The 14,577-nt window shown below is 41.0% G+C and overlaps 1 protein-coding gene across 1 annotated transcript; it reads right to left on the reverse strand.

Moving 5' to 3' along the window:
• Nucleotides 1-849: 849 nt before the first annotated feature.
• On the reverse strand, nt 850-13,998 carry LOC102209606 (myosin heavy chain, fast skeletal muscle-like). Its single transcript, XM_005724703.1, has 41 exons — nt 13,975-13,998; nt 13,724-13,778; nt 13,241-13,456; nt 12,074-12,217; nt 11,830-11,986; nt 11,679-11,706; nt 11,473-11,584; nt 11,300-11,392; nt 11,138-11,201; nt 10,927-11,025; nt 10,706-10,809; nt 10,357-10,495; nt 10,137-10,255; nt 9,794-9,943; nt 9,471-9,641; nt 9,079-9,385; nt 8,849-8,919; nt 8,661-8,748; nt 7,237-7,354; nt 7,036-7,159; nt 6,769-6,905; nt 6,345-6,600; nt 6,020-6,262; nt 5,750-5,926; nt 5,514-5,659; nt 5,136-5,226; nt 4,632-5,021; nt 4,388-4,514; nt 4,166-4,284; nt 3,873-4,069; nt 3,608-3,791; nt 3,354-3,519; nt 2,904-3,028; nt 2,501-2,809; nt 2,203-2,406; nt 1,989-2,114; nt 1,705-1,875; nt 1,510-1,614; nt 1,316-1,411; nt 1,103-1,234; nt 850-993 (listed from the first exon to the last, which is right to left on the reverse strand). The coding sequence occupies exons 3-41, from the start codon at nt 13,442-13,444 to the stop codon at nt 973-975; spliced, it is 5,814 nt and encodes a 1,937-aa protein (XP_005724760.1). The 5' UTR covers nt 13,445-13,456; nt 13,724-13,778; nt 13,975-13,998; the 3' UTR covers nt 850-972.
• Nucleotides 13,999-14,577: the final 579 nt, after the last annotated feature.

Genomic DNA, 14,577 nt, shown 5'->3' on the forward strand with positions numbered 1-14,577 from the left:
TGTGTGTGTGTGTATATATATGTGTATATATGTATATGTGTGTATGTATATGTGTGTGTGTATATATATGTATATGTGTGTGTGTATATATATGTATATATGTATATGTGTGTGTAAATAAAATAACACAGAGAAACCCCAACAATGAGACAATTCCTTATAAGCAAGCACTTGGTGACAGTAGGAAGAAAAAACTCCCTTTTAACAGGAAGAAACCTCTGGGAGAACCAGGCTGAGGGAGGGGCAGTCAACAGCTGTGACTGGTTGAGGGTGAAGGAAGACAGGACAAAAGACACACTGTTGAGAGCCAGCGATTAATGGTAACTAATGATTAAATGCAGAGAGGTATATAAACATATAGAGAGTGAATAGGGTGAGTGAACAAAACACACTCGGTGCATCATGCGAAGAGCCCAGCAGCCTAGGCCTATTATAGTGTAACAATGTGAGGATTCAGGGTCACATGATCCAGCCCTAACTATAAGCTTTATAGTTAATAAAGGAAAACATTAAGCCTAATCTTAAAAGTAAGGTGGCTGTATGTCTCCTGAATCCAGACTGGGAGCCCGTTTCACAGAAGAGGGGCCTGAAAGCTGAAGCTGAATTTTGGACAAATCTGTTTGCGCCTTGAACAACTAAAAGCATACAAACTCTGTTGTTTGTGCTCTGTTAAATTTCTGTTTTTGAAAGGTGAAAATCCACATATGGAGACATGTAATCTTGTGTATGAATGCAGCTTCATGCTTTCACACTAGAACCAGACTGATAGGTTTACACAACAATAACCAGGGTGTTAGAGACTTTAAAAAGGTTCAGAGTCATTCAAAAATAAGAGCACAGAGACAAAAGGTGCATCAATCTAACTTTTATTGACTTTAGGTTGTCACAGCACTGTCACTTTGCTTATGTGAACAGCTAACAAGACAATCACATTGTATGATTTCTTGTTAATTTACAACCTTGGTTTCTTCATCACTCCTCTGCTTCCTTGGTCTGAAATGACAAAACAGTGGCACTTAAAAATTTGGCTGGATAGTCTCGATTTTAACAGGATGAATATTTCTACAAATTTGATTCATGCTAGATCTTTTTTTTTTTTTACCTTGACAATTTCACGACTCTTCGCCCTGAGTTTGTTAACTTGAGACTCAGCAATGTCAGCACGCTCCTGAGCTTCCTCCATTTCATGCTGCACCTTCCTGTACCTGCACAGGTGACTGTTGGCCTGCTCCTCCTGTAGAAGAAGCCACGGTGAAGTTAAACCCTGTGCACTGAGTTATACAAAGTGTGTTTCATGAGAATCAGGTCTACTTACAGCCTCCTCAGCCTGTCGCTTATAGGACTTCACTTTTAGCTGGAGCTTGTCCACCAGATCCTGAAGTCTGGCAATATTCTTCTTGTCCTCCTCCGTCTGTTGTAAGGCATTAATTAGTTATTCTGGTATAAATGTAATACTCATTTAAGCATGGTATTTTCATTACTGTGGTTTTGTAGTAGTAATCAGCTGACCTGATAGGTGAGCTCCTTTACTCTTCTCTCATATTTTCGCACTCCCTTGATAGCATCAGCGCTGCGCCTCTGTTCAGCATCAACTTCAGCCTCTAGTTCACGGACCTTGACAAAGGATGTATGCAGTTATTTTTAAAATATAAAATGTTTCCCCAGCTTACAGCGAATCAGTCAGATGGCTCTCATGAGACTCACCCTAGCCTCCAGTTTCTGGAGCTGCTTCTTGCCGCCTTTCATGGCCAGGTTCTCAGCTTCATCAAGGCGGTGCTGCAGGTCCTTCACTGTCACCTCCAGGTTCTTCTTCATCCTCTCCAAATGAGCACTGGTGTCCTGCTCCTTCTTCAGCTCTTCTGCCATCATGGCAGCCTGAAATTTCATATCATATGTATTGTTGTAACTGTCATTTGTATTGTTGTACCAACTAATATAGTTGGTAGAGTAATGCTACTGCACTATAGACATTCATCAGGGTGGCTCACATCAGTGATGGCCTTCTTGGCCTTTTCTTCAGCATTTCTGGCCTCCTGGACAGCATCTTCCACTTCACCTTGAATCTGAATGAAATCAGCCTCCAGCTTCTTCTTGGTGTTGATAAGGCTGGTGTTCTGAAAGGAAATACAGGATAATGAATCACATATTTGGACTTTCACCCTTCAAATTATAAAAATATGAAGTTTTTGAATCGTAACTAACCTGAGAGTGCAGCAGTCCCACACGCTCGCTGGCATCAACCAGCTCCTGTTCAGCAATCTTGCGGCCTCTCTCTGTTTGCTCCAGTGCAGCTCTCAGCTCCTCGATCTCAGCCTGCATCAGGTTGTTTCTGCGCTCCACCATTGCAACCTGCTCCTTCATGTCTTCCTGGCTTCTAATGGCTTCATCAAGATGGAGCTGGGCATCCTGAAATGTGCGACATTAAGAGGTAACAGTACCCACTTTAAGCTACTTTTCAGATAATTTTAGAAAGTTCGGGCAAATCCTTCAGTGGACCCACCTTCAGCTGTCCCTGCACATTCCTCAGCTGTTTCTGGGATTCAGCTGCCTGGCGGTTGGCATGACTCAGCTGAATCTCCATCTCATTCAGGTCTCCCTCCATCTTCTTCTTGATTCTCAGGGCATCATTCCTGCTCCTGACCTCAGCATCCAGAGTAGTTTGCATGGACTCGATCACTCTCTGGCTGTTCCTCTTGATCTGTTCAATCTCTTCGTCCTTCTCTGCAATCTTCCTGTCAACTTCACTCTTGACTTGGGTCAGCTCAAGCTGAATGCGGAGGATCTTGGATTCCTCGTGCTCCAGAGTAGCCTTTGAAAAATAAAATATTTACCATGTAGCTCCAGGATCATTAAAATTGAATTGTGCTGATTGGAGAGTAGTTTTTTTTTTTATCAAACAGTACCTCTGCCTCTTCAAGTGAAGTCTGGAGTTCAGACTTCTCTGTTTCTACAGTCTTTTTCGCTTTTTCCAGTTCATGAATGGTTTTTCCACCCTCACTGATTTGCTCAGTTAGATCAGAGATCTCCTCTGTAAGATAATAAAGAATAATCAATTTAAAGTTTAAGCAGAATTCATTATTTTGTTTACTTTTGGTGGATCTTAATGTCTAATAAATGCAAACTTGCATTGATTGTAGCGTACAGTATAACATTTGTAAGACTTAAATCTCTGAGCAGTAGTGCGGGTCACCATCGCTTCTTCTAACATAAAATACATGAAACAATATTAGAAATGGGGTAAAATTCCTTGGGTATAATAATTGAAATACGTTATAAAAACGTTAAAATTTTGCACAGTTAGCTTACTGTCTGGTATTTTTGTTAGTTGACTGAATATCTAAAGCTTTGCATACGTTGCAGGTTCTTGTTCTCCCTCTTCAAGGTCTCCAGGTGATCAAGAGCTTCCTCATATGAATTCTTCATCTTAAACAGCTCAGTGCTGAGAGAACGAGCTTCTTTTTGAGATCCCTCTAGTTCTGCTTGGGTTTCTTCATACTTCTGCTTCCACTCAGCAAGAATCTTAGATATAAGGCAGACCCATGTATTTGCATAATTCATGATTCATTAGCTTTGATTAAAATAAATAACTCAAAAATGAAAATGGTACCTTGTCAAAGTTTCTCTGCTTCTTGTCAAGGTTAGCAGCCAGAGCATTGGCTCTCTCCACGTCGATCATCAGGTCCTCCACTTCACCCTGCAGTCTCTGTTTGGTCTTTTCCAGAGAGGCACATTTTGCATTCACAGCTTCGATGGACTCCTCTGCATCCTGGAGACGCTGGGCGAGCTTTTTCCTGTTAACGATTAGTTAACAGACTTTATATTCTATTATAAACATAGTTTGCGATAGGACGAAACTAAAACCGACGACTTACTTTGCCTCCTCCAGCTCCTCAGTGCGCTGAATAGCATCGGTTTCATATTTGGTCCTCCACTGAGCCACCTCGCTGTTTGCTTTGGATAATGCACGCTGCAGCTCAGCTTTGGCCTCCTGCTCCTCCTCATACTGCTCTCTGAGGAGGTCGCAGTCATGACGAGCTGACTGGACAGCATGAGCCAGGGCGTTCTTGGCCTTACAGAAAATTGGAAAAAAAATATTTAATTTATTAACTTAAATTGTGGTTTAATCAGCTCCGGGGTAGTGCAGGTGTTTTTAATGTGCACTTACTTTAACTTCCTCTTCAATGTGCCTCTTTAGCTCTTCAATCTGCTGAGTGTAAGCCTGCTTGCTCCTTGTCAGCTGAGAGATCAGGGCTTCCTTCTCCTCCAGTTGGCGAGCGATTTCACCTAAGGTGAGACAGAAAAAAAAGAAAAGAAAGAAAAAAACAATCCACATTTGAATATGATCATATATCGAATGAAAAAATAGCTAAAAAATTAGTTTTCCCACCATTTTCCGTTTGAAGCCTCGCCCTTTGCACCCCAATGTCATTCAGTTGCCGCACATGTTCATCATTTTTGGTCTTCAGCTCACTCAGCTGATCCTCCAGTGAGCGACACATTTTCTCCAGATTTGCCTGAAATGAACAAAAGCTGCAATAATCTAAAGTAATGGACACAAGAGCCAAATGTAAACGAACATAAGGTTAAATGTATGTTTTCTCTTGCTTGTCAAATGTTTTACTTTATCGTACCTTGGCTTTAGCGATGGCCTCCATGTTGCTTGCAAGGTCATCAATCTCCATCTTGTACTCGCTTTTCTCTTTCTCCAGCTTCTGTTTGACTCTCTGCAGGTTATCAATCTGCTCTCCTAGCTCAGCCACGCTGTCAGCCTGCTTCTTGCGGAGAGCTGCGGCGGTGGCTTCGTGCTGCAGGGTGGCCTCTTCGAGATCACGCCGCAGCTTCTGAAACTCGGCCTCGCGCTTCTTGTTCATCTCAATCTGAACAGAAGTGGCCCCGCCAGCTTCCTCGAGCCGCTCACTGATCTCCTCCAGCTCTCTGGAGAGATCAGACCTCTGCTTCTCCACCTTGGCCCGAGCAGCACGTTCAGCTTCAATCTCCTCCTCGAGCTCCTCAATACGAGCCTATGATTTACATGTTGAAAGAAACAGACATCTAATCAGAATGTAATAATAAAGCTGAATATACTTGTTACTTGTACGTAATAGACTTGGCAGCTTGCTGTCAGATACACCAACCTGCAGTTCTTTGATCTTTTTCTGAAGCTGAGCAGAAAGAGACTGCTCATCCTCAATCTTGTTCAGAAGCTGGCTTATTTCAAAATCCTTCCTGTGGGGAAAAGTTCAAACCAAATTTTACATCCACATTTTTTATTTATTTATTTTTATTCTTGAAATAGGTAACCCTCATTCTGACTGCTGATTTTTACACTGAAATAGAGAGTTTTTGTTTTTTCACTTTTGCGGAAGAGTGGGCGAACCGTTCTGTTTTTATTATGATTTGTTTTTCAGTAACATATGCTGGTTGGTCGGGAAATGATCTTTAGCGTTGCTGCTGTCTGCTAAACAAATGCAGTTATATTAGATACTAAATTTGATTAATTGCATTTTGCTTACTTCTTTATTTTCTCATCAGATTGCTGCTTATCGTTCTCCAGATCCATGATGGTTTCTTGGGCCAGTTTAAGGTCACCTTCAAGCTTTCTTTTAGCCCGCTCAAGGTCCATGCGAAGCTTCTTTTCTTGCTCCAGGGAACCTTCAAGCTGTGTAAAACAAGATAAGATTTTATTTTGGTTTTGAGATTTTTGGGGTTTATAGTTTATTTTCAAGGAAACTCAAATTCCTATACTCACATCGTCCACTTGCTGCTCCAGCTTGGTCTTGGCCTTCGTCAGACTGTTAACTTTGTCTTCCTCTGCCTGCAGGTCATCGAGGACCTGCTGATGGGCCTCTTGGAGGGCTTTCTTTTCTTTGGTCAACTTGGTAATTGTCTCATCTTGGGAAGTCATTTCCTCAACCAGGTTTTTAACCTATATTGACAGTATTTAAAAAAAAACCAAAAAACAATGTATTTGCAGTTTGCAAACAATTTGACCTCAAAGCCTTGAGACTGATGCACCAACCTTGTTCTCAGTGGCATGTTTCTCCTTTTCCACTTTGGCCAGGGTCAGCTCCAAGTCATCAATATCCTTCTTCAGCTCAGAGCACTCGTCCTCCAGCTTCCTCTTCTTTGCAGTCAGCTCAGCGTTCATTTCCTCCTCATCCTCCAGTCTCTCAGCTGTCTCTTTGAGTCTGGCCTCGAACTGGATTTTTGCTTTAATGAGCCCCTCACACCTTTCCTCTGCATCAGCAAGGCTTTCACCTTCCTAAATTGATAGTAATATACAAATGGATTAAGATTTCCTTATTCATAAAGACAGTTCAAATTCCTTTGTTATTTTAACATACCGCTTGAATTTGGATCTGCAAGTCATTCTTCTCCTGTAGGAGAGTAACCATCTTCTCTTCCAGCTCTTTCTTCTTAGCCAGAGCCTTTGCCAGATCCTCTTTGGTCTTTTCAAAGTCCACTTTCATTGCGGCCATCTCTTTCTCCGTCTCTGCACTCTTCAGCAGAGGCTTAATCTTGAAGTACAACTTCATCCAAGGCCAGGTTTTGACATTCATGAATGCACGGATGTTGTACTGGATGGAGTAAATTGCCTCCCTGAGGATAGAAGATTGAGAAAAATTGGTATTTTTAGATCTGAAAAACTGTAATAAAAACTATGGGCTGAACCAGAAAGAAAAAAATTAGCGCAGAAATTACATTGAAGTTGTCATCTGCATTTGTAAAAATCCCCTTTGGTGTGTAAAGCTACTATGCCTACAGTACCTGCGTTCCATCATCTTGACAAACTCTCTCCTCATGAGGAAACCTCTGCAGAGAGCCTGCGTCATTGTGACAAGGATAGCGAGTTTTTCATCACGCATCTCCTCCAATAGACCCAGGAGACCAGCTTTGAAGAACACCTGAAAAATAGTCATACAGAGCACATACAGCATTGTCAAAAGCAAAATTGTAATACCTGCTTAAAGTATCCTGATTTAGCAGCAGTTTATTTAAAATACCAACAAGAGTTTGCATTTTTTGTTACTGTACCTTTGTGTGGCCAAACTTGTACTGTGTGTGGTCAACATCAATGGAGCCCAAGAGTTTCTCTGAGGCCTTCTTGTTGTCGATGAACTGTCCCTCAGGGATGACACTGGCATTCAACACTTTGTATCTGATTGGGGGTACATGATGAATTAAGGAGAAGTTGATCTTTAGATTGTGGCAAATGTCTTTATTCTTAGTAATCACCTCTGCTTGAAGTCACCGTAGACGATTCTGCTGGGGAACCCTTTCCTGCAGATCCTGATCCCCTCCAGCACACCGTTACACCTTAGCTGGTGGATGACCAGGAAGTTCTCCATGAGACCTTAAACCCATATTAAATTCAGTCATGTACATGGCATTACATTTACCTTAAAATGCATTGTCAAAGGAGCTTGCAAAGAAAAGCGTCTGGACTTCTTTAAGTTACTTGAAGACGTTTCACATTGAAGAGAACGGCAACCTCAACATCGAAGTTTACCGGAAGCCCACACACACGGACCAGTACCTCCTCTTTGACTCCCATCGCCCTCTGGAACACAAACTTGGAGTAATTAGGACCCTACACCACCGGGCAGAACATGTTCCCTCTAAGCCTGAAGGAAAAAAGAAGGAACACACGCATGTAAAGGAAGCACTCAAAACGTGCGGCTATCCTAAATGGGCGTTCTTAATGTCAGCAAAGAGGCACAGAAAAGAAGACCAGACACCAGCGAGGGAGGATAAGAAGGACAGACGCAACAACATTGTCATCCCCTATGTAGCCGGTGTATCAGAAAAACTCAGGAGAGTTTTCTCCAAGCATGACATCCCGGTGCATTTCAGACCCAGTAACACGCTCAGACAAAAACTGGTTCACCCGAAAGACAAAACTCCAAAACACAGACTTAACAATGTGGTGTATGCTGTACAGTGCAGCGAGGAATGCCCAGACCTCTACATTGGAGAGACCAAACAGCCACTTCACAAGCGCATGGCACAACACAGAAGAGCCACCTCCACAGGACAAGACTCAGCAGTCCATCTGCATCTTAAGGATGAAGGACACTCTTTCGAGGATGCCAATGTTCACATTTTGGACAGAGAGGACAGATGGTTTGAAAGAGGAGTGAAAGAAGCCATCTATGTCCACTGTGAGCGACCATCTTTGAACAGAGGCGGGGGTTTACGACACCAACTCTCTGCCATCTATAATCCAGTTTTGAGATCCCTTCCCAGACGCCTTAACGCCCACTCACATCCTGGGCCATCTGACCTCAGGAATTTGCATGATAAGGTGGGGCCAGGTTTCACAATGAACTCACCCGAAACTCTGGCTGATTGGGACCCACACCCAGTTTCCCACCTTGGCTCAGGCGATTAGAGGATCATCATCATCACAGAGGGACAAAAGGGGGTCCTTTTGTCCCTCTGTGGGGGGTTACTCCAACTAGGTTTATATCTGGGACTCTCCACCATTTGACCTTAGAACTGAAGAAGCTTCTTGGATGAGAGGTGAAACGTCTTCAAGTAACTTAAAGAAGTCCAGACGCTTTTCTTTGCAAGCTCCTTTGACTACGATGACCTGGATGACTGAGAACCTTCACAGACCTTAAAATGCATTAATTTACATTATTGTTACCGGTCTTTACCAGGAGTTTTTGATTCATTTGGAATGAGACAGCGTACAAAATGAGGATGAGTGCTCCTTAAGTTCGTCATCAGCTTGCCCAGATTCTCCTAAAATATGAAAATATTCAAATTTTCACATGATGGAAAGAAAGTAAACCCTGGATGCTACCTACGCATCTGAGGAAAAAAATAATATTTTTATGCTTACCCTGAACAGAGCAGATACAGTCTGAAAAGACCCACCCTTTTTCTTGCCACCTTTCTTTCCACCTCCCTCAGCTGAAACATTAAATGTCAGATATAAACTTAAATGACTTTAAATATAATTTTTTATTTTATAATGTAATTATTTTTCTGTTCTGTACTAAATCTGATCATTTTGAAATATAATGAAAACAATGGAAACTCTGAATTCTGTCCTAAAAATATGATCATCACCTTCTGCAGAGGCATGTGACGCATACAGGAAAGCCAACAGCTTTGTTGAAGACTTCTGGTAGAGCTGTACCACAGAGTCGTTCAGGGGGTCTTTGTTCTTCTCCAGCCAGCCATTAACATTGTAGTCAACAGTACCAGCATAGTGCACCAGGGAGAAGTGGGCCTCAGCTTTGCCTTTGGCAGGCTTTGGTTTCTGGAAGGGGGCACTTTTGCCAACATGCTGGTCATAGAGTTTGTTCTTGAAGGTTATGTCTGTTGCCTTGGGGACAATGCACTCCTCTTCAAGGATGGAGAAGATGCCCATTGGCTGCCATGATGAAAGAAGCATAAAAAAACAGTTTCAAGTTGTTTTCTATTGTTTTATGTGTGCAAATGGACAGCACACGGCTCACCTTCTCAATAAGCTCAATGCAGGCAGCCAAGTCCATACCAAAGTCAATGAACTCCCATTCAATGCCCTCTTTCTTGTACTCTTCTTGCTCCAGGACAAACATGTGATGGTTGAAAAACTGTTGCAGTTTTTCATTGGTGAAGTTGATGCACAGCTGTTCCAGGCTGTTGAACTGAAAAAATACAGATAAGGTCAGCAAGCGCACCCAAAACAAGACTGTGCTTTTATTCTTGACATACCCTAAACCCTGAACTGTTTTGAAAATATTTTGCATAATTAGCAACATGAACATAAGACAATGCAGTGTTAGTTCTGCATACTTACATCAAAAATTTCAAACCCAGCAATGTCCAGGACACCAATAAAATAGCTTCTTGACTGCTTTGTGTCCAACATCTCGTTGATTCTGACGACCATCCACAAGAACATTTTCTCATAGACGGACTTTGAGAGAGCATTGACGGAATTGTTGACCTGATTTTGAAGTGAAGGGATATTGATTTTATCATTAGTGGTTATAAATTTAGGAATAGTGCCATTGTAACCTATTGGTAAAAAAAAAAAAAGCCTTATCAATATGTATTAGTGTCTTGAAGGGTTTGGTTTAAAGACACTGTCTTACAGGAAATCATTTGTTATTTGTGTGTTTTCTTTGTAACATCTGTACCTGAGGAACAGTTTGACCTTTGGTCACATACTCGTTCCCAACCTTCACTCTCGGGTAGCACAGTGCTTTTAGCAAATCAGCCGAGTTCAGACCCATGAGGTAGGCGATTTTATCTGCAACTATATGAACACAAATTCATAAATAAATAAACCTCTACCTCAAAGGTCCTCTTTCAAGTGACAAAATCAGCAGTGCTTAAAGTGCACAATGTTCTTCATACCCTCAGTGCCATCTGGCTCAGCCTGCTCTTCTCGCTGCTTCTGCTTGAACTTCATGTTTCCGTGATGCATCACAGCTCCGGTCAGTTTATACATGCTAATTTTCTCGTCTGCGGTGAAGCCCAGGATGTCAATGGCAGTCTGTGAAATGATGAATAAGTTTTAATAAGCACAAACAGAACCCATTATATTTTAATGTAAAATAGAAAGCTGTTTTTGATTCAGCATTTATTACATTTTTAATTCAAACTCCCCATTAACAAAGCCGAACATCAATATGATGAGCTTCATGGAGTTCTGTTTATATAGTTATTAATATTAGTGAAAGGTCGTGAGTGAAGCTGTTCTTACATCAGTAGCGATGAATTCTTCAACGTCATTGATACTCGTGACAGTGATTTCACCCTGACTGATCATGGGATAGTCGTATGGGTTTGTGGTGATCAGGAGAGCCTCTAAATGAGAAAAACAAAATACATAAAACATAATGAACAATATATATATATATATATATATATATATATAAACACTATATTTTGTTTTTTGGTGTCATTTTGGTATAATTCTCTAACCGATGAGCTCAGGTTTGTGGCCCGTTGTGAGCTGATAGAAGATATGGTAGCTCCTCTCAGCAGAGAGCTGGAACGTCACTCGAGACTTCTCCAGCAGATCTGTACAGATTTAAGTTTCGTGGTTATCACAAATCTTCCTTGTAGCAGTCAAAGCAGTCTGATTATTCCCTCAAAAATAAATACATAAGTAAAACCAAAACAAAAATCATACATGTTTCAATATCAGCCGAAGCCAGTTTTCCAGTTGTCCCAAAGTGAATTCTGATAAATTTTCCCTAAGCAGGAGAATAATGTTTCAATTATAAATGCAACAGTGAACATGAACTGTGAATTTTTACCACAGAATTAAGGTAAAATCACCAAAATAACTTACAAAACGTGAAGAATTGTCATTCCTCACAGTCTTGGCATTACCATAAGCTTCCAACAGTGGGTTTGCTGCAATGATTTGGTCTTCCAGTGACCCCTAAAGACACCGTTCATGAGCTGTGAGTACAGGAATTCTTTGATTGATTTTTAGATCTCATATTTTGCAACTTCATTTACCTGCATTTTGCCGGGAACTTGCTCGGTTTTCTTTCCTCCAGCCACTGCAATTGTTGCAAAGTACTGGATGACACGTTTTGTGTTGACAGTCTTTCCTGCACCAGATTCTCCACTGGTTAGAGTAAGGAGTTTTAGAGTTGTAATTTCGATATTGCAAATAATACTTGTGGAAATGCTCATCATATAAAAGCATGCTTTGTACTTACGTAATCAGGATGGACTGATTTTCTCTGTCTGTAAGAGACCAAAATCATCAAGCCAAAATAATTCGTTCACTTTTGAATTGCAGCTGTTTTATTTCTGAACTGTAGCTTACAAAATGATCAGGACACATTGTATCTTAAAAAGGTTTATTACCTTGGAGCATGAACTGATAGGCGTTATCAGAGATGGAGAAGATGTGGGGTGGAGCCTCAATTCTCTTCTTGCCCCTGTATCCTGCTACAACCATTGAATCATACACTGGGAGCCACTTGTAGGGGTTCACAGTGACGCAGAACAGCCCAGAGTAGGTCTGTGGAGTCAGAGAGGATCATTTATGATGCAGATCTTCCTTTTGTCGTGAGCACGAGTATCAGCTATGGAGTTCTGATCAACTCACGTAGATCATCCATGCTGCATAGCGCTCTTTGAGGTTATACAGCACAGAAGGCTCACTGAGGTGGGTCATCATGGCCATGTCCTCAATCTTATCGAATTTGGGAGGGTTCATTGGGAAGACTTCATCTTCTTTCACGGTGATAGTCTGCCAAAGAAGGCACAAATGTAAATTCAGATAGAATTAAGCAGTTTTGTCTAAATTGTGATATTTGTTTTTAATCTTGTTTGTTTTATTCTCATTCTTATTTCGAATTATTCATTTGGCCTTCTGATCAGTTTTTGACTGTGGAATACATCCAAATGGGTCCAAAAAGCTACTTCGTCTTAGTCTACTTTGCACAAGGTTGTATTTCAGATTTAATATGTGGCAAGAATAGCATTGTCAGAATGAATTGGACAATGCTATTCTTGCCACACTCATTCACCCATTAAGCTGTGACAGTTAACAGTACTTGGCTTTTGTTACTCTTCAAGTAGTTCATGCAAAGATTTTGCTGTCTGTTTTGTTCACAGCGATGAAAACCGGAGGTTTTACCGTATCTCAGAAGAAAGGAGTGCTAGTATTGTTTGGTGTATTTTTAGTGATTCAAGTCTGGTGTCAAACAACATTGAACTTTATCAACAGTGAAATTCTGGGTATGTCTGGCCTTGTTCTTTCTGTTCTTCCTCCTTCTGAGAAGGAGGAAGAACAAAACTTCTGCATTTTTTTTTGGTTTGTTTGTTGTTGCTGTTGTTGTTTTTTACAACACCAGCTTGGTTCAACTCCAAAGGAAATTCACATCACTGGCTTGAATTGAACCAAGTGAAACTTTCAGTCTAACCATTATGCTGAGAAAAGCCCCTTCTTTCTTACCATAACAACTTGAGTTATGACATTTTCACTCAGTTGTGATGCCATGTTTTCTGCTATCATGTGGTGAAGAATGGCTTCAGGGTATCTCACAAGTTTAAATTTGATTGTTGAAAAGAGTTTGTCAGATTCTGAAAATTCCAAATATATCTTACATGTCATGACTTCGTGTGTTACATGTAAATATACCCAAACCTCTCTGGTTTCAGATATTTGGACCATGCTACATATAGTTAACATATCCATATAGTTATTCATAACTTGAGCAGTCTGAATTCACATTTGAAGCTGCACAAATTCAAGTGTCACTACTCTCACCTTCCCGCACAGAGTCTCCACGGTGGCTTTGCCGCCCTCTCTCTTAATAAGTTTCCCCTTGAGGTACATTTCTTTGGGCTCAGTCACGAAGTATGCTGTTTTAGCATCAAATGGAATATTTTGAGCTTCAATGCGCTCTCTTTCTGGCTTGCGGAGAAACATGGCCGCCGCGCCAAAACACTCCATCTCTGCGTCCCCACTCATGATGACCCTTTACTGCAAGTGAGGAAACAAGAGAGGAGTCATTCATCTTATTTGTCAGCAGTGTATATATTACATATATTCACACTCTTATAGCTACCTATACAGTCAAACATGCTATTCCTTTAAGAAGAGAAGGCTTGAGAGTAGCTACTCTCAGAGTAGCTACTCTCAAGCCAGGGATTCAATAAGTACCAACAAGAGATGCTCATAAAGATCCGCTCTTGTGTCTGTCCTACTCATGCACTGGTACTCTTGATCACGAAAACTGATCACATTTACCTTGGAGGACACCAGATGAGAAATGGGTATTCCTGTCAGACTTCACTGCAGACTTCTGAAATAAGGAACAAAGATTCACAAATTAGACAGTTAAGTCAGTGGTTCTTTGTTTTAAAATAGTATTAAATAGAAATTAATTTTCTATTTTTTCTAAAGAAAAATCTGTTTGGAAACATAAAAATGTGAATAACCAGCCTGATTCCTATGATATGGCAAAGTACTGGAATAAATGACCTCCCCAAGATACTTACCTTTGCTGGGTGCCTGTGCTTGGTGGTGGCTTGCTCTTCCTTTTATATCAAATGATGGGAGCCTATCACAAGTGGGTTTCTCTATTTGGTCATGCTGTGTGGTGTTATCCTTGTGCACCAATTCTTTCCTCCGCCTCTGTCATCGCACAGTTTATGTCTTCTGGACGTCTTACATGCCAGAATTCCTGTACCTGTAATTACCAACACAGTCAGGTTGTGTTGCCTTAAGCAAAAATAGGGAGATGAAGCAGCATTTCGAACTCCATACTCCTGTATTGTTTTAAATTTTATGAAACATACAGATGTGCAGTTGGCTTTTGGTTATTTATGTGTAGCACAGATAGGAAATTGGCTCATTTTTGGCTAAAGTCAAGTCAGCAGTTACAGACAGTCCAAAGGTGTGACTAATGGATCTTTTTATTGGTCTCTGGCACAACAGTAGTCCCTCGAAGTGCTTTGGGGAAGCTTTAAAAAGTCACTGAGGTACTGTTTCAGAGGCCTTACAAGTCAGAAATTATTATAAAATAAAATGAGTGCCAAAAAGCTTAAAAGAAAAGGAAGGATTGCCAAGGCATTACATTTTACAACAGTGCCAACAGCTGT

This window comes from Pundamilia nyererei, unplaced genomic scaffold (genome assembly GCF_000239375.1).
Source record: "Pundamilia nyererei isolate P.nyererei 1_Seehausen unplaced genomic scaffold, PunNye1.0 scaffold00012, whole genome shotgun sequence".
In the NCBI taxonomy this organism is placed as follows: domain Eukaryota; kingdom Metazoa; phylum Chordata; class Actinopteri; order Cichliformes; family Cichlidae; genus Pundamilia; species Pundamilia nyererei.